At 34.2% G+C, this 25999-nt stretch overlaps 1 protein-coding gene across 5 annotated transcripts; it reads left to right on the top strand.

Annotated features, from left to right (window-relative positions):
- The first annotated feature begins 614 nt into the window (after nt 1–614).
- Nucleotides 615–25805, top strand: LOC138329360 (uncharacterized). 5 transcript variants are annotated; one of them, XM_069276291.1, is made up of 10 exons: nt 615–797; nt 12793–12985; nt 13591–13743; nt 14248–14483; nt 17804–17904; nt 18203–18253; nt 20433–20549; nt 20961–21081; nt 21316–21413; nt 21806–25805. In XM_069276291.1, the coding sequence occupies exons 1-10, from the start codon at nt 761–763 to the stop codon at nt 22931–22933; spliced, it is 2235 nt and encodes a 744-aa protein (XP_069132392.1). In that variant the 5' UTR covers nt 615–760; the 3' UTR covers nt 22934–25805. The 5 variants fall into 5 exon arrangements, with proteins under 5 accessions (XP_069132392.1, XP_069132394.1, XP_069132395.1 ...); XM_069276293.1 differs by lacking the exon at nt 615–797 and adding an exon at nt 9205–9452; XM_069276294.1 differs by lacking the exon at nt 615–797 and adding an exon at nt 9652–9896.
- The last annotated feature ends 194 nt before the right edge of the window (nt 25806–25999 follow it).

The following is a 25999-nucleotide window of genomic DNA, read 5'->3' as shown; positions in this document are numbered from 1 at the left end:
TAGGCAAACGAAAAACTATTAAAAGAGGTCACAGATCAAAATCACGTTAAAAATCGGGCAATATCAGAAAAAACGAGTTGCATCACGTGGCCAACATCGGCAATTATCCGTACAGATACTGCATGGGTTGCTTTTCATCCCTGAACTATCTCATAGTAAAACTGAGAGCAGTTCAGGAAGAAAAAAACTGACCAATCACAGGTCTTCAAAGCTAACTTTGAAGATAAAGGAATACAGTGTATCGTTATATATAATTCATTAGATAAACATCAAATCAAAGGATGAAAGAATTATATTACCTGTGTTTTGCCTCCAGTTTTACTTGAGATGGTCCAGTGGTCGTTATAACGTCAGTGGAGTATCGAAGGAGACTTTCGAGCTAAATTAATTATTCAATTACTTTGCAAATACGAAATTTAAGAAATAAAGTCCATAGTTGTACTTGTAATGCAAATATAATACCAAAATGTTATCAAAAACAATAAATATGAACTTCATTTATTAGTGACATCAGTTATATCGGGTGTCAAAACCGACATTATAGAAACAGACTATAGCGTAGCAGACAGCTTTTCTAAAATCGAACTCTTTTCTTTTTGGAGGCTCAAAATGCCAGTATCTAAGTAATCATGGCGTCTGTTTGGCACAAGTGGAACAATTTTAAACGCAATGGCACGTAAATACATCTTATCCTGGAGGTAGTTCAGCTAGGATACGTACTCGAAACGGCAAATATGACACCAATTAACATCACTGCAAGATGTTGAGGCGCTTTATCATGGCAGCTGTCGGAAAAGGTATTGTAAAATTTTGACAGCTTTGAGTCGAATTACTCGTTGTAATAATGTAAAATTGTATACCTTTGACCCCGTGCTGTGATCACTGACAGCTGATTTTCAAAAACACATAACACAGTTTCAAATTTAGATTGGTGTTTGCGATGTCTAAATCATGTCTTTAAAGCGAAAAATAACTTAACAAACAACATTGATCCATTTTCAGAGAAACAGACTGTGAAACCCGTCACAGCAAATTTATGACAAAAAACATAACGGTCTTAATAGCACCATGTCAGTCTAACAAAGTTGTGAGACTCAGAAAGGGGGCAAAGGGGCAAATTCTGTGCATGTTCTGGGCAGTGCTTCGATACATGCAAGCTATGAAAGTTTATTAAAGGGTTAAAAGGGGATAACTCTACTGCAAGTATGTTTTCATCAGATGATTCTAATGTCACAGGGATACACACGATTTTTTTGTACTAATACTAAAAACTCATTGCCTTAAGATTTAATTTGAGATAATATGAAATTATTTTGAATCGTGTACAACTTGGAAAGAGCGAACCTTAACTTGTTTATTTTTTAATTCTGTATTTAAAGAAGACCTTAAACAAAAGGATGTTATTTAAAGTAGACCTTTACTTGTAGGTGACCAGTTCTCGCCAAGTACCAATTCTTGCCATCGCATCTGTAGCTGAACGGTTACCACTGAAATTATGTCAATAAAGTCATCTTCTGATAGAAGACACTACCATGTTGATTTCCACAAAAAAATTGTCAGTAAATTTGTGTGTGATCAAACAAGTATACATGTGATGGCAAGAATTGGTACTTGGCGAGAACTTGTTGCCTGCCAGTATATAACTTCTCATTGATTAAAACGAACAAATTTCTACCTGCAACATAGCAACGAGCTGGTTCAGCAAATCAGACAGTCCCTGGATAAAATGACAATTGCATGCTTTGATAAACAATTAATTGCCTTTGGCTTAAGATTAATTTGAGATATTATACAATCAAGTCTAACAACACCATCCTCGATATTCCTGGGATTACTATTATTGTTATATCCAAACCGCGGCTGGTGATTTGTTAAGATGTCCCGATGTACATGTATTATCATAAGCCCTCCACCTCTGGGTTGTGAGTTTGAATCCTATGTAGGGCAGTTGCCAGGTACTGACGGATGATGACTCTGAGTTTGACAACAGATGAGACAGGTAGTTTGGTCTTTTGATATGTAGCAGTTGTGAAAGAATAATTCAAGGTCTCAAAGATTCAGATAGTAATTTATTACAGAACTCAAGGAAGGAACCTGCAAATAGCTGGGCTCATGCTAACTTTCCAGTTTGCTTAGCAAAAGTTGGGAAAGTGATTTTTTCCTCTTTAGCAAATAAGAATTTCATTTAGCAAATTGTGCATTCACAGCATTTTATAATGAAAAACATTAAATTACTAAGAAGCATCAAATAATTATTTTATGCATCAATTGAAAAGTACACACATACAAAATAGGACTGCAGCGATACAGCAGAAGCTTACCACGATATATTGTGATACACAACACCTGTATTGCGATATGTATTGCAATATTTTGACCTTAACATATGTCGTGTTTATTTTGTATAGATTCCATAATAAAAACACCCTTTACATTATACAAACATACAGTGCTATGCTATGTAGTTTTACATCGATTTCAACCGTGTTGTTGAGATACAAAAATGTTCAAATGTGAGGTTCTTGTTTTAAAAAATACCAGCCTATTTGTGAAAAAGCTAGGCTACAGACGATCATAACTTAATAATGCAATAACTAAACATGATAGTGTCTGCAAATATTTACACTTTTGAAACTAAATAATGAACAAATTTACGTACAATTGTCCTGGGAAAATAAGCTTACGATCATGATTAACGTTAGACTTCAAAAGGCTGATCGGCTTGCAGTGTTGTTTTGACACATGTAGGAATTCGAAAAAGGCGGTGGACGATGAAGCCTGAAATAGCTGGCAAAATCCCTGCAGCCATGTATTCACCGGGCCTTAAATGTGTTTAGAGAATTATATATTCCGGTATTGTTGATTGATGGAGCGAATCAGCTTGATAATATTTCAGAAACTAGCTTAATGTCATATTGTTTATATTCAACGTCATGCAAATGTTTGATTCATTTGAACATTATACATGTTAGTTACAAACATTTGACCGACATCTGAATCAAATGAAAACAAAAGGGATACCCACATGGCTTCATATTATCGGAAAGGAAAACAATTACAACTTGCTGGTTTTGTTTTAATGACAGGACATTTTAATTATATCAAATTAATGAAATTATGATTCTTAGAAAATATATCGTAAAAAACCGTAAAGGTAAACTGTATCGCGGTACAATATTTTTTGATGGTGCATTGCAATACCCCAATATACCGGTTAACCGCAGCAGCCCTAATACAAGAGATCTCGATCATTCATTAAACCATACTCTGTCGAGCGTATTGTAACTTTACATCCCTTCAACACACCCCATAGAATATTTTCTTAGAGGAATTGCTCCATACAAGGTTAACATGCTATGTTAACCTTGTAACATTTAGACTTGCTATGAAAGTAATGCGACTGATAAAAACAATGTTTGAAGCTCATGTCTGGGTGATTGGATATCAGATGTGTGAAGAAAAACTTTAGCATTTTTTTGCGAATTTGGATGAATTTATTTTAGCAATTAGCCAGATCGATTTGCGATTAAGGAAAATGTGAATGGGTAGCGTGAGCCCAGAATAGGCTTTGATCATGTCCAGATTGGGTTTCTATACCTGCATGTGACTGATCTTCAAAATACTTGACAGATGCAGATTATCTACCGATTAACCTACCTGGTTCATGACAGGCTGACAACAAGTGGCCTGCTATCTTGTAGCTAGCTAGGATGCCTTTGGACAGCTTTATGGAAAGCACCTGCTCTAAAGTTGTGTTGCTCAGTTTAAATTGGTAACTTTATGTTCTTTAAAAAATCCTCTCCAAAATGCTGAAGTCAAAAGTGTTAGCAATTGCATTGAATGCCTGTTTGATTGTACATATCCAGGGTAGTCAAATTAACAATAAAGCTGACTAATATCTAGCAAATGAACTCCACAGGGCCTAGCCTAGTATAGGCTCGCGCTAGCTTTCCAGTTTGCAAAGCAAAAGTTGTGCAAGTGCGTATGTTCTCTTTAGCAGATAAGAATTTTTTTTAGCAAATTGTGCATTTGTAGCATTTCTTAATGAAAACATTAAATTACTTAGGACACTAAGTAATGTATTGTTTTCATCTATTGAAAAGCACATTAAATACATGATACAAATGTAAGTTACATTTAGCTCATGATCATTCATTAGACCACTCTCCAGTTCGTCGTGTGTTACTTGATGTCCCTTCAACATTAAAACAGATACCGTAACTGATTAACTTTCATTTGTTTTAGACTTGCTATGAAAGCAACATGACTGAAAAATGATGGTATATAGCGAAAAAGTAGTCGATAAGCGACAGGAGGGAAAGTGGATTGAAATTAAATTGTGCATAAAAATGTCACAGAGGTTGGAGCTTGTGTCAGCATGATTGGATATTGGGCGAGTGAAGAAAATCTTTCACATATTTTGCGTATTACAATGAATTTATTTTTGCAATTAGCCAGATAGATTCGTTAATAACCCAAATGCCAATGGGTAGCGTGAGCCGATCTAGCAAAATCCTAATTATTTGATGGACTAAATCTTTTAAGAAGAATGGTAACAATACACAATAATATATAATAAACAATAATTCCTACCTTACAATTGCAATATTTAAGAAGTGATTAGAAAAAAATCATTTCAAAAATATTAAAGTGCATGACAAAACTTCTCACTCAAATTGCCCATCTGGATAGTATGTACAGTGTATCTTCCGAAAACCGAACCTTCTCAAACCGATCCCCTCTAGAAACGGAACACGGATCTCATGTACGGAGTTAATTTCTCTTTATTATAGTAAATAAAATAAGCGGTAACAAAGTCAAGATTGTTGTAATCCATTCCTTTTAAACATATTATTCTCTATTTTGTGATAGCTTTTACATTAACAATAATATTGGTCGGTTATAACGAACACTTGCATTGGCATACAGGCATTACAGTATATACAGTATATAGTAGAAAACAAATTCCGATCGATTAAATCCAGATCGTAATGATCAATATTCGGTTCACTTCTCCAAACCGAACCCTCTTTTTGGGGAAGTTCCATGTACAGTGTATCTTCCGAAAACCGAACCTTCTCAAACCGATCCCCTCTAGAAACGGAACACGGATCTCATGTACGGAGTTAATTTCTCTTTATTATAGTAAATAAAATAAGCGGTAACAAAGTCAAGATTGTTGTAATCCATTCCTTTTAAACATATTATTCTCTATTTTGTGATAGCTTTTACATTAACAATAATATTGGTCGGTTATAACGAACACTTGCATTGGCATACAGGCATTACAGTATATACAGTATATAGTAGAAAACAAATTCCGATCGATTAAATCCAGATCGTAATGATCAATATTCGGTTCACTTCTCCAAACCGAACCCTCTTTTTGGGGAAGTTCCACTGTACTAGTCCTTATTAGTAAGAATAGTAAACAGGTGCTCTGATTTGAATCTGATCCAAGTTGACCTGTCTTCATTTTGAGAGAAAATGATGTTATTGATATGTTCTTGCAGTGAAATCCAGTTTCGCATATTGTAATGTGTAAACCATTTTATTTCGATGAGATAAAAATTTTTGAGTAAATTCATGATGTCTAGAAGTCAAACGTGAATTCAAATGTTTTGCTCATAACTGTATAAAACATGTTTACCTAAAAGTAACAGCCCTTGACCACAAAGTAATGTCTTCATAAAGTCATACGATGACATTAATGGAGAGTAGAGACACAGAATTAATATTGTATATGTTTATATGAAAAATATTAGTTTACAGTTATTAATAATATGTATCATATATGTCCAATGAATTTGGATGGAATGAATTTTACTAGGCACATTGAGTGAAATTCTCAGCACATACAAGGCCGATTAAGCACTACAAAATCTCATTTGTATGAACTCTAGCGCAGTACTGCTATAGTATAAAAGATGCAAACAAAATGTCTCCAGAGAAAAAAACTGATTTCAAAGAAAATCAGCTCATTTGCAACATTTATGGAACTCTTAGGAGCTATTTATCAGTGGCCGTGAAGTTGAATGGCAACTTCCTGGTAGTAATGAATACCAAAGTTGGGTACGGTAAACCTTCGGTTAGTTTGAACAAAATTAAATAAATATTGATGGACCAGTTCGAATTATCCGAAATTAAGCTTCAGGAAAAAATCGTGAGTTCGAACTATCCGAGTTGAAATCGGTATAAACCAGTTTTGTACCGATGTACCTGGCATAAGCAATGTAAGGCAGAAAATTTATAGAGAAGGTATTTAGTTTCCTGAAGATATTATATTCAACCATTTTCTCGTAAACATGAGCATTTAATTGGTGAATTTATAATTAATTGCGTAGCAGAAGCCGCATGCATATGTGCACGTGGACAAGGCTCCAAACAGCACCGTTCACGATCGCGGCCTATAATTTACATCGACGTCCGTTAACCAAGATAGAAACTTTATTTAAACCACAGAAAATCTAGTTAGATCTTCGTTATATTTCGTAACAAACGTAATTTTATTTATTTACTTTTTTAGTTTAAGAAAATCCGGTTGCATTTACGAAACTGCTGTTGATAATATTTGTTTACATTCATTTCGTAAAATTAGGTCACAAGCGCACTGTGACTGTCAGATTGTCCAAAACCCGATTGCATATTGTCTGCTTCTAAAATTATGTAACTAGTTTTAACCTGATGAAAAGCTACATATCTATTGTTCAATTACCCAACACGTGGATTGTTTTGGCTGGAGCTGAATATGTAATCACATTCACTCGCTGTTACCAAGCGGCTGGCTTTTGATGCTCGCTGTGACACCTCGTAACTGGCCTAGTGTCCAAGCCAGCGTGAGGCACGTGTTTACAGGTAATTTAACACCTTGATTGGCTGATTAAAGATAGATTGAAGGCATAATTTAATGTCGACTTAAACTGATATCCGTATCTAGATTGGACTTAACAAACATTGGCGATTTCTTCCACGTGTTTCCATCAGGTATAGCGAATTTAAATATACATTGTCGGGGCCTAAGATTAAACATTTGGCCTTGCTGCTTTGTGTACGATATATCGGCATTAAAAAATTTTTATTTATGGCTTAAAATGTTCATTACTTATCTGTAGTATGGTCATTATAATGATCAATTATACAATCTTTATTCCAAACATCAAAACTGTTGCAATATGCAAAATATATCGCCATTTTTTGGGACCACATTGCGCCGTTTTGCCGACAAAAATCTTACTTTTACGTTCATAATTTGACGTGTTCGAACTATCCGAAATAGGATTGATTATAAAAAGTCAGTGTTCAAACTATCACTAGCTAAAAAATTACCGTTTTTCTGGAAAAAAATGCGTGTTCGAACTATCCGGCGGTTCGAATTAACCGGAGGTTTACCGTAGTAGAGTTTGCTGGATTGGAACATTTGACCTTTAGAATGCTATGAATCGGATTGCCATACACCATATGGTTACCATGCCAACAGAACTATACTCAGACAAGGAACTTAAGTGCTTACATCATAAAAAATGATCAGGGGTCATTATTTTTCCTAAAGACCATGTTGGACTAGAACATGATTGGCAGCCACATCTGTTGTGTCAAGAACATAGGGAATTCAAAGGGAAACAGTGCTCCGTAGTGTAGGTTGATGTCTATACCCAGTTAGTTTTGTTATCAATTCATATTTCTTTTTTTAACCATTTAATACTTTGTCATTGTCTGGATAACCAGTCTGTGCTCTGTGTAATATTCATTGGAAGTTCCAACTTTGTTAAGCTATTATGGAATCAATGTTGCCAATCCAAATTATTCTGAGCCAGGTAAATTTAGATTCAAGTAGGTAGCCTAATGAAGACCAAGGATAGTGCATCAATTCCAAGGATTTTGTTGATATTTATTTTAACCTAATACCTATACAATTATGATGGTTATGCCAGCAGTCAACAAAACACTATTGGTTTCAAAGCTAAGATAAAAAACCAAGGTATCTCTATTGTAGCTTTTGTTATAGAAAGATATATGATATATGCTCTTTTAGCATTTATATGAGCTTGTTATTATCTTTTCAGAAAAGTTTGTTGAATTGTTTTTATGATTGCTGAAACATTAAGGGTATGCATGTCAGGGAACATTTGTATATATAATGTGTTGAAATTATAATGGAATACTGTTTTGTTGTTTTTGAAACTGGATATGTATGTGTTAAAGTTGTGATTATTACTGGGTGCACAGTTTTCTGTGCTATTTGATCTATCCTTTTTAAATGATCATTATATTCATATTCATATCCTGAGCTCTTTTGAGTTTTGTTGTACAATACACAGCTTTTTATATAATATCAGTTTACATATAGTGTCTCATATGAATAGAAATTATTTCTATTTATATGCTTATGAATGCCAAAAGGTTGTCTATCAATCTGAAAAAACAGGTGGAAATGAATAAGATGATATGTACATTTAAAAATTAATTATATATGTCTGAGCAAGGAAAAAATACATTAGTTAATGACAAGCTAGGTGTTGTCTGCATAAGTGTATATACAACATGGTTTGACAAATTACTGTACTCTGAATGCATAATGACATGTGGAATCAAAAGTTTGTATGTAAGAAAAAGCTGCTTAAAAAACTCATCCTTCCATTTATTTAATCATATATTGGTGCCATTATGTCAAACATATACCAAAGCCTTATTTTAATAATATTCCTTCACTATTTTGTATCATGAGTTTTTAAAAGTGTAGCCCTATACATATTTAAAATTGGCCTTGAAGTTGGAATCAACATTGATGCCATTTAAAATTTGCATTAATTTTTTTTAGATTCTTGTGAGTGACTTCAAATTTAAATTCAGCTCTTCTTATTGCAAAGAAACACAAAAGTAAATACCACATGAAATGGAAGTGTCTAGCTCTACACTAATGAAGAAAATGTCTGTGAGCACATCATTATGAAAATTGAATGATCTTAGAAGATAATCTGTGACCATGTAATATTGTTAGTTTATAATTTTAGAAATCTAAAGTAAGACTTAAGGGTATATGGTACTCCGAATACCAGTTCCAGGTTTGTTTGATGTTCCATTGGTTAAAAATCTGCTCTAGAAAATTACTGCTAAATGTAATACATCATGTGCCTTTGGAAAAGTATTGATTGAATTTGATATTCCTGAACTTGGCGCTGACGATCTACCTGAACAGGTGATATCAGTATAGTTGACAATTTTACCTGTGAAGATGATAATCTATGTACAGGTATATAGCATTACATGGAATACACCATATTCATCCCCCTCAGACCTGGAGAGCTGGTGTTTCTACTCTAAACTTTGGTGGTGCACCGAGTGACCCTAATTATACCTGGACAGTACAAAATGTACGGATAAGGAAATCTTTATTGTTCCACTTGCTGTGATATGCCTTCTGTGCTCATTTATAATGTAGAAGGCAAAACCAGGTAAGGACACTTTTATATACCATTCTCAGCATTATTGGCGGTATCCATTCCTCCGTTGCTTTCCTACGACATATAGTATGGTATATATTCAGAAAGGTCAACCAGTATTTGTACAGCACTCTCTTAATGTATACCCAGTATACCCACAGGCCTTGGGTATCATGGAGTGTTGAGTTCAGGCCAAATGCAATGATATCTGTTGGTACGTGTAAATTCATTACACTAAGTTACCATTGGACTATTAAATGGTGATTTTATGGCAAGATAAAAATGGCCAATCAGCATGGAACAATACTTTATTGTGATGATCAACTTTCCATCGGATTGGGTTTACATACATTTACCATTGGAAAGTGTTAAACCTAGTATATAATACAAGCTAAGTGTTAGGCACAGTGCTGCTGATTGGGCTCTTGATGGTTGGAGGATAGCTTCATCAAAGAGGTGAATGTAATGGATTTCTGTATTTCATAGATAAAGGTGCGAAATGACAGAAAGCACTTTTGATGTAAAGTTCTTCATCTGCAGAATATACATTCAAGCTAGCCATAAAGCTAGCTATACAGTTAACCTGACTTGTCAACATAATTAAGATGTTCCTTAAAGAATTTTCAATTAATACACAGGTGAAGTCTTGTTTGCATTAATGCATTTATAGATCATGCTAAAATGTTGGAATTCTAAGCATTTTATATGTTTGATAGTTTGGTATTGAATTTACGCATTCAGATCTATCACTTAATTATGAATATTTGAATCCAGGTGATTAAATTTAATGTATATTTATTATTGATGTTTATATGTGGTTATGGTTTGGACAGATGTTAACAACTTACATAAAGAACACTCGGTGAATGTGATGTTACTTAGATAGCTAAACTTAAAAACAACATGTAAAGTATAACAAATTTTATCTGTCGTGACAATATTGATGTTACACTTGCTGTATGCTAAGTGCTGTTTTGTAGATATTACACGTACAGCTAAGTGAAGTTTTGTAGGTAAGGCTTTGTTCAGGTGTATCAGGCAATGGATATACACTTTTACATATTTGATATTGAATGGTGACATATGATAAAATTTTCTCACTAATGGTTTTCTATTGAGGAAAAGTAAATTTAGAATTGCTGTTAGTATATCCATGCTATGGTATGTATTTGATTTAATTTCGATTTAATTTGTTGTGAAAATAATTATTTGTGTAATGAAATTGGCTGCTTTTATGTTTAAATCCATTTAAATACAAATCAATAATCAAGTATATATTACTTCAGGATGCCTAAATATATAAATATAGGTCAATATCGATGGTATATCCTGGGTAACACAGGATCTTTGAAATCTCCATTTTACCAATACACATTTTCAATTGAAATTTAAATAGAAATATCAATTTTATTCTGAGATGTATGGCAAATTGTGCATAGTGTATTTGTTTACTGTAGTAATTGTGTGTGACTCAATATAAACAGGCTATGAGATTTCAGGTAAACAACGATATAGAATGGAATCGTTACCGGGTAAACATTGCATGCTTTGAACACGCATATGATTCCTCAGGTGGCTATAGACTCATATCCATCTACCGGGAATACATAGTCGATGTCCTCTATAGCTGTATTAAACCATTCACATGAAAATTTGATGTGTTTATTGTGATGGTTCAATACATGAAAGCTTAAACATGCTCACGGGTATCGGGTTCAGGTGGAGTCTAGAGGGACGTCGACATTCTCACAGCAAGTATGTCCGGTTATAGGCGCTTCACGAATGGTAACAGGATGAAGAATTAAGACTAAGGATAATGATGAAATCTGCAAGCTACAGTGAATCTGCCGGAGTTGTCCTAGAAACAAGTTGACCTCCAAAGTATAAATATATGATGTGATTTGGATTACATACCTCCAAACTATATACGTGTTGTTGGATTACAGAGAATTCCTTTGCTCGCTATGTGTTAAAGACATCATGTATTTGATGTAAGTGCTTAAAAATTACCACCTTGTGGCATTTGGATACCAATTCTTGTATTTCAGTACATTCTGTTTTATTTGTTGAAATTTTCTGCAGTAAGTTAGATTTCCTTGAAATTTTCTGCAGTAAGTTAGATTTCCTTGACAATTTATTAAGTGACACTTGTTATAGTGTAATGTATGTGGTTTCTATGACACAAAGTTCTGTAACTATGTTTGAACTTCATTACCATGTCAATTAATAAAAGCTATTTTTGGAATACATGTGCATGATATGGATAATTATTCTGTATGTATATATGTTTTAACTAATGTCATAATGGGGTAAGATGACAGTTGTAACATTTGCAGCCTTGGCTTATTTTAAATCTACAATATATACTTGTGTATTGAAGATTATCTAAATATTTCAATGTCCTACAAGTTTATTTACTTGACACATTTTACCTTATAAGTTATAATCAGCTGTGTGTTGCCTTATGTTAGTTAATTAGAAGATATGTGTTCAGGGTGGCCTAGTGGTATACCAGTTACCAAATACTTTTTAGTACTAGGGTACTAACTTTGGCCGTTAAAGAAATCCTAGACTACATGTGCTTGAATGACTAGATCTAAGATTTAAAGCAAACAAACCAAAGAAGTCTATCAACCAGTCGAGGGAAAGTGAGTTTCATCTTACTTATTGTTTGATTTGAATTTGATGTAAGAAACATTAAAAAAAGGACAAACACTGATATAACTACTGATTAATTGTTGCAGATCGTGTTTATAATGAGTGTCAAATCATTGTTACTTTTGCATTATTAATTTATATCTCAACGACACAGTAAATGTTTACACACAATGTTGATTATAGCTATACTACATCACTGTGTAATGAGACACATAGTAAAATAGTAATGATGTTTACATAGAGTACTATTATAACAACCCTACGTCAATGTTGATGGAAACTCAAACAAAGCGATTTCGTATCAATATTTATAAAAAATAATGTCCACTGACTGTAAATAATGACCTGATACTGTCAGTAGATAAAGGATCATGGTAACCATAGAAACTGTTCAATTTGTTTGTCTTACATCCTGTATATGCCAGGAACATATTGTCAGGTCTTGATGATGAAGACAAAGCCATAGTTCTTAGAGAAAAATCATCAGCTTACAATATGTACCTAGCAAATTCACCATGTGGGATCCAAACTCACTGACAGTCCCTTTGGCCTCTCCATTGGTGTGCAACCCTTGATAGATTCTTTTATTTTATATTTGTGCACTGATATATCGATATGCCTATAATTTGTTGTTATTTGACAGAAGTCAATGTATAACTGTGAACAGATGTTAAACTTGACCATTTTGTTTCAGTAAAAGTTCCGCACTCCCTGGAGCGGCCCCCATCAGCTAGCACAGCCACCGCTGGCCACAGGACACAGATACGGGCGTTCCAGACCAACTCAAGTCCTGTGTACAAAACTCAGTCGGATACCAACATCACATCCAGGATGAAGGGTCTCTCTTTAAAAGACAAGGCCAACAACAAACCTCCACAGAAAAATGGGTAAGTCTTGGAGAAAATTATCTTAGCAGCAAAACTTTACCAAAAAATTGGTAAGTCTTAAGCTTAGATAACATTATGTTAACAGCTATGTAAGTGTATATCACTAGGGTTACCAAGAATGGACTTAATAAAAATTTGGTACCAGATAAGTCTTAGAGAAAATTATCTTCACAGCAAATACAAATACCTCACAGATATACAAATGGGCAGTCTTGGGGGAATGGATCCAGATTCCACAGCCTGACATTAGAAATGAAATAGCAAATCTTGCTGTATGCATTCCACACCACAAGAAAGATTAAGGCATTAGCTTGTTGGTACCGAGTTAATAACCAAATGCACAGTGGCAAATTTTTTGACCACTTTGGATGTAGAAGTAACTTTTGTTGATACATATTCCCTCTTTGCATATTACAGAGTTATCTGCCCTTTTGAGTAGCTATTGATTTTGATGTCATGTGTTTGCGAGCCTCACGTCATATTTTTCTGAGGAAAAGATGTGAGTTTTGCTCACAAAAAGATGTCACAATGGATACCTACCCAAAAGGTAACATGCAAATATGGATAATCTTTGAACTTGCGTTTACTTTTGTGATTGTTTACAGGCGATCCTTCATGAGTACTGTCACAGGAGGCGGGAACGGTCAGGTCAGAGCCCTCAATGATGTGGCCAATCTATTGAAAAACGACGCCTGTAAAAACATAGTAGTGGTGGCAGGGGCTGGCATTAGTACACCTAGTGGCATTCCAGACTTCAGGTAAATATAGGCAACTCCCAATTACCTCTTAACATTAATGTATAGTGTAAATCCAGTAGCAAACCTGAATTGTATAATATGCTGCTCTGGTGCAGTTTAACAGAAGTAATTTGGTTGATCAGATATTAGATTGTATCTTCATACTTTTGTGCATTGTGCTTGACGTGCAGTAATTTTATCAAAAGACGGACTCTTGCAGAAACAGTGCACCATACACCCTCTTGATGGTTAGTCAATGATATCTCTAACCAAGGAGTAAGATTCTAAAGTTGTGTCGGTATCTCTGTCCAGGTTAAGAGAAACTGGTATCAATGAATGGTGCTCCTTCCATTTGTTTCATTGTGTTTTGTATTGTTAAAGATTTATTGATAGCTCATTGTTATGGAGAACATATATCATGGTATGCTAGCGCACACAATTTGATATACATTAACACCCAATGTTTGTTATACACCAATGTTGAAATGTTCAGATTCTCTGTATATCTGATCCTTTGTATTTCAGAACTCCAGGGACAGGTCTGTATGACAATCTAAAACAGTACAGGATCCCCTACCCAGAGGCCATCTTTGATATTGATTACTTCCATCACAACCCTAAGCCATTTTTCACACTCGCCAAGGAACTCTATCCGTCGGGAAAGTACCGTCCGAACTACATCCATTACTTTGTTAGGCTGCTTCACGATAAGGGCATGCTACTCCGAATGTATACCCAGAACATAGATGGACTGGAGAGATGTAAGTTGTCTTTGAATCAAAATGAATAAGGATCTTTACTTTAACTGCTCAATTTGGGGGATGGGAAGGGGGATTGGTTCATTATGGTAACAATGAATAAAATAATCCTTCCAGTCCCCCGCCCTATCCCACCTCACCCCACTGCTACTCCCTACTCTGACCTTGAACTGAAATGGCTTAGTGGTAAAGGTGACTCTCTCCTCCTCTCTCCCTTATTCTGAGCTGTAGTGGTTGAATAGGGAAGGTGTATGGCAGCTGTAAGCTGTGGTGACTGAGGTCCTTGTTAGGCCTTTTGGAAGGTACCAGTTGTCAAATATAGTTTTCTTTTGGGAACTCTGTCATTCCACTACCGGTATATTGCCCAAATCTTGTACTTCCTGAAATTTGGTGCCTGATATTTAAAGTCTAGTCCTAGAGGGGAAAACTCACTTGTATGGACAAACTTCATACCATAATTTATTACAAATTGCATAATAGTTTAAACTTTAACAGTATGTAATACAGATATTTGTGAAGATTTAACTTTAAATATGACCCTTATCCAAATCACCCAAACCAAAGTTCTAATACTCCAAATTACTTGGTCTGTATACATAGTTTAGGGACTGTTAATAAGTGTGATCGAAAATCTATCTAAGATTAGATTGTTGATTAGTCTGTCATTAATTAGCTACATAAATACTTATACAATGTCTGTCAAATCTTAATTCAGACATTTAAATTCAGTGTTAATTGGTGATATCACATATCTGATCAGTCTGGTATTAGTTGTATGTTATAAAGGACCAACTCTATTTGTGATTTAATTATGCTGTTACTTCCAAAAATAAACAAACAGGATTAATGTTTGTCAGCGAGCTAATAACAATATAAAGAGATAAGAATCATTCCTATAACAAGTTTGATTTGAAAAACAGTTCCTTAGAATTGTAAAGGAGCAACAACACTGCCATCTAAAAAGTAAAGGGGGCACAGTGGCGTCGTAGTGGTTAAGGTGTATGGAATTCTTTTACTATTGTTCCACCTCTTGTTAGACTAGTATTAGATTACAGACTTCGTTAAAAAGTCTGCATCTTTTCAAGTACCAATACTGGTATTTTATATGAAATCTAAGGTTACAATCCATCGAAAAAAATTGCATCAGTTTTGAAAGTTAGGAAAAATTGTTATTTAAATTAGTTCAAATTTCATACCATGATAGGTAAGATGAGCCAATGTTGCACATAACTGTGTTACAAAATATGACACCAATTGTCCACCCATGTATCAAACCATATTCACAGACATTTATCCTTAATTTCCTCCCTCCACCCAACTTTAAACAAAAAATGTTACGATATTGGGGCGGAGTGGACATGTGGTTAAGATATGTAACCTTCTGCTCCTAGGCTTTCATCTTTGGGATGCTTAATTCCTGTTTGAGATTTACACCAGCTGTGATGGGTGTGGACCTGAAAGTTAATAACTGTGGTATTGGATAACTAATATATACAAAGGATAAAAATGGTGACATTCCTAAATACAGACATCTTGATAGCAATGTCCTGATGTCTTCAACATGAGAAAGTGAAATATACTGGTAATATAGGTGTAACAGAAAACCTCCCTTCAGAGTTGCTTTTCATTGCCATATCCTACCCGCTCCCTCCCCCCTACCCTTCCTTTTTCGTTTCAAAATGAAATTGACATTTTAGTGTTTGTGTAATAAATTATGTAAGATTTTCTTTTCTTATTTTTTTTTGTAATAATCTTCAGACCTTTAAAGGCTTGATAAGTTGATTCTCTTATCAGACATTGCTTTATTTATCATTCCAACTCTGCTTAGCTATTTACCTGGCAGACAGGTAGACATGTTGATACCTATGTCAGAAAAATTATCTGCTTCTGTCATTTTACCAGAAATAAAGTTGTGTGCATGAATTAAAGACACCTGTCATTTATGAGCCTATTTTACGCAAATCTTGATTGATCAAAAAGACATTAGAATAATTTAGATTATTCTATTCTATAATCATATTATGTAATTGTGTTTGTTTTGTGTGTCTTGATAAAGGGGCAGATCGCCTCGAAAATTTGACAATTTTGTTGTCCACATGGTTGGAATGACTTCTTTGTACCTTATTTTATAATGAGGTTCTCACTTTGATTTCTCGATATATTATTCTATTTAAAGGAAATGTGCGTGGCAAAGAAAGTGGCATGCCCTGTATATAAAAGTGTAAAGAAAAACTCTTAGATTGGAAAAAAATATGTATATACAGCGCTATTGAGACTTATCTGAATCAGGCTATAACTATTGGTAGTTCTCTATGTAGGTCAGACTTAAGTATGGGTACACAATATACCTGTGTTACTTACCTAGTACTTAACTCGAGCCAGGTTCCCCGATCAGGTCAATAGTGTCAACAGGTGTAGCATGCGGTGTCTATTGATCTTTTATTGGGGCCTTGAATATCAGCTTCACGGCGTACAACTTCTCTCAATGGGCTCCATTGTCACCATCTAAACGACCAAAGACTTTTTGTAGCACGTCAACATTCAACTTGCTATGAAAACTGATTTATACACTTGTGACAAAACAACATTCATAACTTTAACCAGATTTTGATAAATCAAATTTTGAATGCCCTTTTGTATTGAATCAATCACTTTGTCTTGAGTGTTAGATTTATGAGTTGTGTAGAGTATTTGTCGTGCGTATTTGACACATCATATAATTTTATGGAACGTCAAGTTTACCAGTAATATCATGAGAATCAAACTGAACATAAAGGCTTACCCTATAAGTTATTCTTTTAAAGTTCTTAAAACACAAACTACCGGGTATGAATGATTGATTAAATTGGCTAGTATATATATCTAGTATTAGGACTGTTTTCTATCAATTAATTATGAAATTAATTCTTAATTACTTATAGAAAGTTGTTTTAATTGTTTCACTTCAGTGACTAACTCCTTTTAATTGAACAATAACTCAAATTCATTCAATATTTGGTGAAGAAGTCACATATTTTAAAAAGATATTTTCTTTGAAATAAAAAAACAAAGAAACTTACTGATATTGATTAATTACCAGTAATATTGGAACCTGATTAATTCATAGTTATGTGTAGTTGTTAGAACACAGGCGGTATCCTAATTGACATGTAACCTGTAACAAGTGTTTCCTTTTATTGCCAAAATTGCTAACAACAAAGCTTGTTTTTCTGAAAGTCAACAAAATATTATAAAAAGAAACACAATTTTAGACTGATTACATGTACATTATTGTTTTTGGATTTCTATATGTATGTTTTTCACAATTTCCATTATCTCCTCAGTGGCGGGCTTACCAGCAGAGAAACTTGTGGAGGCCCATGGGACATTTGCTTCTGCGACCTGCACCATCTGTGGCTATCTGCACGAAGGATCTATGGTAAAGGTAGGTACAGAAATTTCTTTCTTGCTTTGAAACTAATCCAAGCAAATGATTCCTTCATAATAACATTGTGGGAAAAATTCACCTCAGTTATGATATTTTAATATCTATAATAATATACAGTGTTCCAGTACAAGTTATGATATTTCACCTTATATTTACAGGAGCCTGTGTTCCAGTTATGATATTTCACTCTATATTTACAGGAGCCTGTGTTCCAGGACAAGTTATGATATTTCACTCTATATTACAGGAGCCTGTGTTCAAGGACAAGTTATGATATTTCACTCTATATTTACAGGAGCCTGTGTTCCAGGATAAGCTTCCCTTGTGTAAAAAACGTGGCTGTCCAGTAAGTATAATTTGTACATTATTAATTTGTATCTGATTGAAATACAAGTCTATCGTATTTTCTGGACAATAAACCGCACCTGTGTATAAGCCGCAGAGGCCTTTTTTACGATTTTTTCAGGTTTTGTACACGTATAAGACGCACCGTTATATTAGCCGCATGATTTTTGACGTTTTATTTATTATTTTCTTGGTTACAATCCTGCAGCAAATCGATAGCGAAATCAGTCCGTCATTGTGTTGTGACTGTAAACAACCACGCTTCAGTCGGCCGATTTTCCGTGAATTAAACAATTTTACGATTGAACATGTATCTGGTACGTTATTATTTTTTATCTTTATTATATTTTCATCACATATTATATCATTTAAAACACTTTTACAGTGATTTTTTTCGGTGTATAACTTTACTAAACCGCCATTGTGTTGTGAACACGTTTCTGTTGGCGGATTTCCTTGAATTAAACAATTTTACGAGTGAACATGCATCTGATACGTAATTATGTTCATCTTTAATATTTTTTCATTGCATATTTGATCTTTTAAATACTTTTACAGTGATTTGTTTGATGCATAACTTTACAAAAATGGCGAGTAAAACTTACGATTTTCACATGTGAATCACGACATAATAATGCAAAAACGTGGTCAGATTTTGGTTTTCGTCCACAGATAAGCCGCACTGGTGTATTAGCCGCACTCCCGATTTTCAGGGAAAAAAGTTGTACGGCTTATACTCCGGATTGAAATACAATTCTATCTGACAGCATCCCATTTGGGGTCACGTTTTGTTGAACTTTTCTCCATGTACGTCTGTTACACATTTTATACATCTGGCTTCATCAAATGAATACAACATTTCATCCCAGGATATGTAGCAATTGACGGATCGCCAGCTGTCAATCAAACCGCACGTGACTTTGTATTTTGTATAGTGTGTTCTACGATGTTTGCTCTGACATTGAATAGAAACACGTGCGTTTGTGAGCACAAGGGGTTGCTATATTACACCTGGCGATCGGTCAATGGTGTGCTTAATGGTCAAAATAACTTCATACCAGGTATACAAAAAAGACTTTGCCAGCTCTGCAAACTATTTTATTCTTGTCAAGAAATTTATTGGCTGTAATTTGATCGGCCGAACTGAAAGGTCATTAGAACATGACCCCTAATGAGATGTTGTCAGATCCTCTATAAAACGGATTGAGAATAAGGACCTGTATTTTAATCGGATTGCTCAGATGAATATTCTACATTTAACTCAAATATCTTGGTAAAAATTTAAATAAATGGTCCTGCCAACTTCAAGATACAAAATAAATATCACAATGGATAGTCATTTACTTAATTAGCCATTTTAACTTAAAGCAAATCATGTGACAAAATCAGAATATTTAGAACTATAAATAGACACGTCACTTGGTGGAAAAGAGAAAAAAAGTTTTTTGTTGATTCTATCTTAGATTGCCTTATTTTGTGTGTCTTAAGAATTAAATGGAAATAATTGATTTTCAGCAGAATGCTTTTAAAGTCTCTTCTGTAGCCTTGATTGGTTCTTGAGATTAGAACTTAGATCAATAACAACTAATGTCAGAATGTGGTGTTACTGGCTTAATCAGCCACATGATCAACCTTGATCGTTAAGATGTGAAAATCTTAAATTAATGATTAACTTAATCAACTGTATGATCGACCCTGGCTTGTTAATGCTAGAATAATGTTGTGTGAAGACTGTTGTTTACAAAGTTGTTTACAATATCAGTAGTGTAATTAGGTTGTTGTCTGTCAGTTTATACTGCCGGTGAAATCAGTTCTGTCAAGATGTCATGTTTAATGAATGATTGAATTATAAAATTCTCATATTGCTGATCTCAAGCATCATTTACACAAAATTCAATGTAATGCAGACAAATTCTTTAATTAGATATCCAGTTCATTTTAAGTTAATTTCATCAGTGATTAACAATCTCCTGAGTATTTATGAATGTACATGTAATTTTAAACCTATCTGAAATTAAATTTTATTTTTAGGACCCAAATGGTGCATACTGGTATATGTCTGTCCAGTCTTTACCAGTCCTGTTACATTACGGTTTGATATACTAGTATGGAGGTTAGGTCCTTATGTCTTTAAGTTTATAATTGTGTTGAGATCTAATTTGTTCATCTTAATTTTCCAGGGAATTGTGAAGCCAGATATAGTGTTCTTTGGTGAGGATTTACCCAAGCGGTTTTACTTCTACCTAAAGGATATGTTACAAGCTGATCTAGTCATCATAATGGGTACTTCATTAGGGGTAAGTACTGGTCAAGTGTGGCCGACAGTCAGTGATGGTCAAACTTTACTGACGTTTCTCCTCACATTATTTATCCATAGTAAGGAGTCCTATAACACTTCCTGATAGAGTTTCATACATTAGAAGAAGTAAAGTTGTAGGGACTGCTGTGAAAAGTTCGATACTCCATGGGTTACTATCACTGTTGTTATATCAACCCCATGCCATAGTAATACTGAAGGCAGTTCAGGAGAAAAAAATGACCAATCACAGGCCTTCAAGAAACTTCCTTTGAATGTTACAGAGAAAGTAATGCCCAACTATATAATCGATACACATATAATTTTCGGTAATATCACATAACAGTATATTTATGAGGTGAAATGCAAATTGAATATTATGATAAGAACATTGTTGATACATCCAAAACAGGTACAGCCGTTTGCGGGTATAGTGGACACGGTGAGATGGACAGTGCCCAGAGTCCTGTTTAATATGGAGGCTGTAGGACCGTTCAGGAATTGTAAGCGTGCCAAGGATGTAGTGGCAGAAGGTAAAAACTTTCAAAAGTCGTAAATTTTTAATTAAATTTCAAGTTATTCAAGTGGCAATGTTCCTTGTAGAGAGTAAATCTAAATTTGTGAATAATCTGGATAATGCAGATAATTGTGACACCAATCCGTTAAAATTTAACTGAATCTAAGTGTTTATAAAACACAGTTGGTGTATCATGTTTGGAATGTGTTCGAATCTCTCAAATTCTGATACAATTCTATATCTCATTCAGGTGACCTTATCCGAAGCATGCAGAGCTTCACAGATATGGTTGGCTGGAAATCGGATATAGAGGATCTCATCATCAAATCTGAAGGAGTTCTTAAAATCGTGAGTCACTCATATCTACATAATGATATTCAGATAGCTAAAGCAACACTTATATTTATTGTTATCATAAAACACTACACTGTTGTATTTTATAGTGTAAAGGGGAGGTAATTTATTTCAAAATCAACATTAATGCATAATGTATACCCAAATGAACATTTGTATCCCTTAATTTCTTTTTTGTTCAACTAAGACAAACTTGGCCAAAATTTTGAAAGGATAAAGGTATTTATATTTCAGTTTGTGTTGGTAAAAGTAATTAGTTAAATATGAATCTTGAAATGTGGGCTACCCTGCTATGAAGAATGTTTTCTCGTTCTCTTTATTAGACCTAATTGATAGCAGATAAAGTTAATTATGAAGGTGTAGATATTTGGTATTTACTCTTTCAGTGTGACCAGGAATACTTGAAAAATACAGCAAAACGTTTGATGGAATTCAGAAGAAAGAAACCACCAGCTCCGACTAGAAACACATTTTTCCGAGGAAATGCTGTCGATTCCGATTCTTCATCAGAATCAGAGTCGGATGAATCTAGTGATTCTTCCTCAGATGATGATATACCTCGTCGGAGGAAAAACAAAAATTTGGCATGGAATCGGACTCGAAAACCTACAGATTATGGTAGAAATGGAATATCCAATGGTATCCATAGCAATGGTGCACGTCGTAATGGTGTTCCTGTTGATTTGAGGACTAAAATCAATAATAACAGTAACGAAGGTTCACGAAACTACAGCACAGCGTCTGCTCCTTCATCGTCGAGGACTGATAAAAGTGTGGCCAATGGAGTAGCAAACAGTAAAGTACCGGCCATTACGATGCGTAAAAAGGCTGGTACACCGAGTGGTACGAGTTCAAATCCTGGTATTAAGTTAGAGAGTGGTTCAGGATCTGTACCCAATAGTACTGCTGGTGTATCCAAGAAAATGCAGTCAAGAATTCGTAGGAGTACTTCAGATAAATTATTTGGTACAAAAACTCCAACAGGTACAAGTTCAGGTTCAAAAACACCCACAGGTTCTAAGACACCTGTAAATTCAAATAATAACAATGAACGACGTTTACGACCTTTAACTGGTAAAGGTAAAAGGTCACCAAAACTAGACAATGGAATAAAACAGGCAAATCAAAGGGAGACAAATGGTATAAAACAAGAAAATGTTGATGTTGAAGCCAAAGAAAACAAAGTAGTACTAAATGATGGTAAGCCTCCACGACCAAAGAAACCATCAGCAAATAAAGAATTAAACTCTGTAAATGCAAAGCCATATGGTTTTTCAACTCCTCGGAAACTTCCAGCACGGCCAACCGTGGCTTCTAATGTCATCGGTGGGCCAAAGCCTCATCCTCCGGGCTATTATCAGGATGTGTTATCTGGCAGGGCAGACATTCCTAAAATATCTTATCGACATCGACTGCAGCCTTCTAATACTTACGATGCTCGGATATTTTCATATAGGGGTGTGATTTCATCCTCAGAGGAGGACTCCGACAGCGACTCTTCAGACTCGAGGTGACAAATAAATATTTAGTGGACAATTAGTTTTTCTTTTACAATCTTATCATTACTGTTTTTCCGATTTAAATGTTTTCTGAATTACTAGAAATGGTAACGGAAAAAAATTATCATCCAAGAACATGTTCATATGAATATTTAAGAGGTTCAATTGGTGCATATTGTACCTGTAAATTTTGAGATGTAAAGTATTATATAAAGTATGAACTGTATCGCTCTTCAAGAGGAATGTATGGCAATAATTTTACATCATATAGATAATATACATTGGTGTAGAGAGTGGGTGAGAGATGGGATACTGGGATGAAGAGTTGTACAGGTATATAAAGTATGAACTGTATCGCTCTTCAAGAGGAATGTATGGCAATAATTTTACATCATATAGACAATATACATTGGTGTAGAAAATGGGTGAGAGATGGGATACTGGGATGAAGAGTTGTACAGGTATAAGTGTTCAAATCCACGTCATTTAGTATAAAGCTTTAAATTCAGAGACCTCATTTAGAAATCATCTAGTCATAATCATCCTGCATTGAAGATAAATATAGATATTGCGTACCGGTATATAATTCATCATTGTGAATGTTTATGTGATGCTTACATTTTAGTAAGATTTTATCATAATGTCTTGAAATCACAATACTGGTATTAGTGATTTTAACTTTTATATCTTGTTGTTTGGAATTCTCTTTTTTTTTTCCAAAATGAGGAAGAGTAGAGAGTTATCTAGTTTCCCATTTTCGCTTCCTAATATCTTGAATTGAGGACCATTAAAAACTCTGGGCCAGTTCGGTTACTTTCTTAGATATGTCTTTTTATGACATTTTAATAAGCAGTTCCTCTCAAAATTTTGTGTAAATGAATCATGAAAGTACATGGTTTTATGGCTGCATTTGTACCAGAATTTGTTTTCTTCAAAATCAATTGTTTTACCCAGCAATAGCAATCAGAGACTACTATAGATAAGCAGAATTCAAATAGAATAATATTGAAACTCCAAGTTAAGATCTTTTTATCTATAGTTGGTGTTTTCAGCAATAAAGCACTGGTAATATGCTCTGGTGAGCTTGTTAATTCAACATACTGTATTCGACCCAATAAAGCACTGGTAATATGCTCTGGTGAGCTTGTTAATTCAACATACTGTATTCGACCCAATAAAGCACTGGTAATATGCTCTGGTGAGCTTGTTAATTCAACATACTGTATTCGACCCAATAAGCACTCATCCATATAATCACCCCTCTCCCTTGTTCAAGCCTCGTTTTCACTGACCTAGAGTCAAGACAGACTGAAAATATGGAAACTTTTTAAGTTTCTTAATTTGATTCATTTTTGTAAATTGGTTTTCAGCTTACTTAAATATTAAATTTGTGCAATTATTTTATTGAAAGCAATTACAAAACTTTTTTCTATAATGCACCCCCTTATTTAAAAATTTTTTATGCACCCAGGGCAATTATTGGGTCGAATACGGTATTAAAATCCAACAAAATAATTTATCGATACATTTATGTATTTTTGAAGATCGTTTCATTGAAGTATATCTTTGCACATGTTCAACTACATGTATGTAAGCCATGTACCCTATAGAAAATCATGAGTATTGTTTTGTTAATATTTTACCATAGTTGTATATTTACATTTAATATCTGTGATGGTTGTATTTTGATTGCCTTCCCTTCCCCTAGTGCCATGTATAGATTTATCTGTATTTAAAAAGTTGGTGAGATTTTCAGTATTCTGCAAGTTGAATGTAAGGTCATAAGTGAAATTCTTTCTCATTTAGTATGGATAGAAAATAGAAAGAAAAAGATCCATTTGCATTTTTTTCATCGTTATCTAGACAGACAGACTGAAGATTTTGTGATTAATCTGGAAATTGGAATATAATACTATGTGACATCCTGTGACATGTAAAATTAGTTCTTCCTGATAATATATGTATATTGTCTCATCTCATAATCCAGTGTCTACCTTAAATGTTAAGTAATTTGTTGTTAGTTCACACAAAAATAATTTTATTTGTTTAATGTTATAACATTTAAAACCTTCAGGTATGTAGCTAAATTGAAAATCATTTCCCTGGTACTTTGAGTATTAGTACAAACAAAGAAATCTTTTTCTGATTCCACATACAGTTATTGGACTGGGAAATGGGTTTTCTTTGGTATTCTTGGAATCCAAAAAAATGAAAATCCCACAAAAATATTTACAATGCTCTTTCTTTTGACATTATCAAGTTCAACTCTGTAACTCACCCAATGAAAGGTTTACAGCATTGATTAAACACTTGTTCATATACTCACAAACAAATTTTATATCAAATTAGTTTTGATATACTGGTATGTTATTGCTATTTAAGACATGAATTCATATGTAATTGATGCTTGCCTGTTCCAGAGACACTTTGGATTTAGCAGATCCTAGACGCAGAGTGCAAATTATTAAATTGCAGGTTTACCAAGGAGCAATAAGTACTTATCAGGTGATTAACTTCAAGTAATATTTGTTTACAGCCAAACCTGTCTATAAAGACCACCTAGTGAGACCAAGAAAAAAAAAAGGTCTTTATATACAGGGCAACTTGTGTTGAAATTGATCATATGAAACCCTGAGGTCTCATTAAGCAGGTGGTCTTTATACAGAGGTTGTCGCTAAGACAGGTTGGACTGTACTTGGATTATTAGTCTGCTCCATAGGAATCCTTCTGGTTTAATATAAGATTTCTTTAATATTCTGTTTGTAATTCTAAATACAGGGTTATATCTACCTTAGATTCATACCGACAATATGGAACCGGATTTCTTGCACGGATGTTGGGCTGCCACCTCTCTGTTTTTACAGAGGAACATGTTTAGTTTTTGTAACAGGAACATGTTTAGTTTTTGTAACAGAAATGTTTATTGATAATTATGTGTTACGTTTTCCTCCAGATAGATTTATGAGAACAGGAATGTTATATTTTCCATTGTTGACCCCGTTAACTGTTGCAGAGACATGTATTTATTAAATATTATGTTCTATATTAAATGTAGACATTAAAATATAAATAACTGGAATA

This window comes from Argopecten irradians, chromosome 8, assembly GCF_041381155.1.
Source record: "Argopecten irradians isolate NY chromosome 8, Ai_NY, whole genome shotgun sequence".
Lineage (NCBI taxonomy): Eukaryota > Metazoa > Mollusca > Bivalvia > Pectinida > Pectinidae > Argopecten > Argopecten irradians.
Note: the sequence above shows the minus strand (reverse complement) of the source record. Positions and strands in the feature narration are given on the sequence as shown.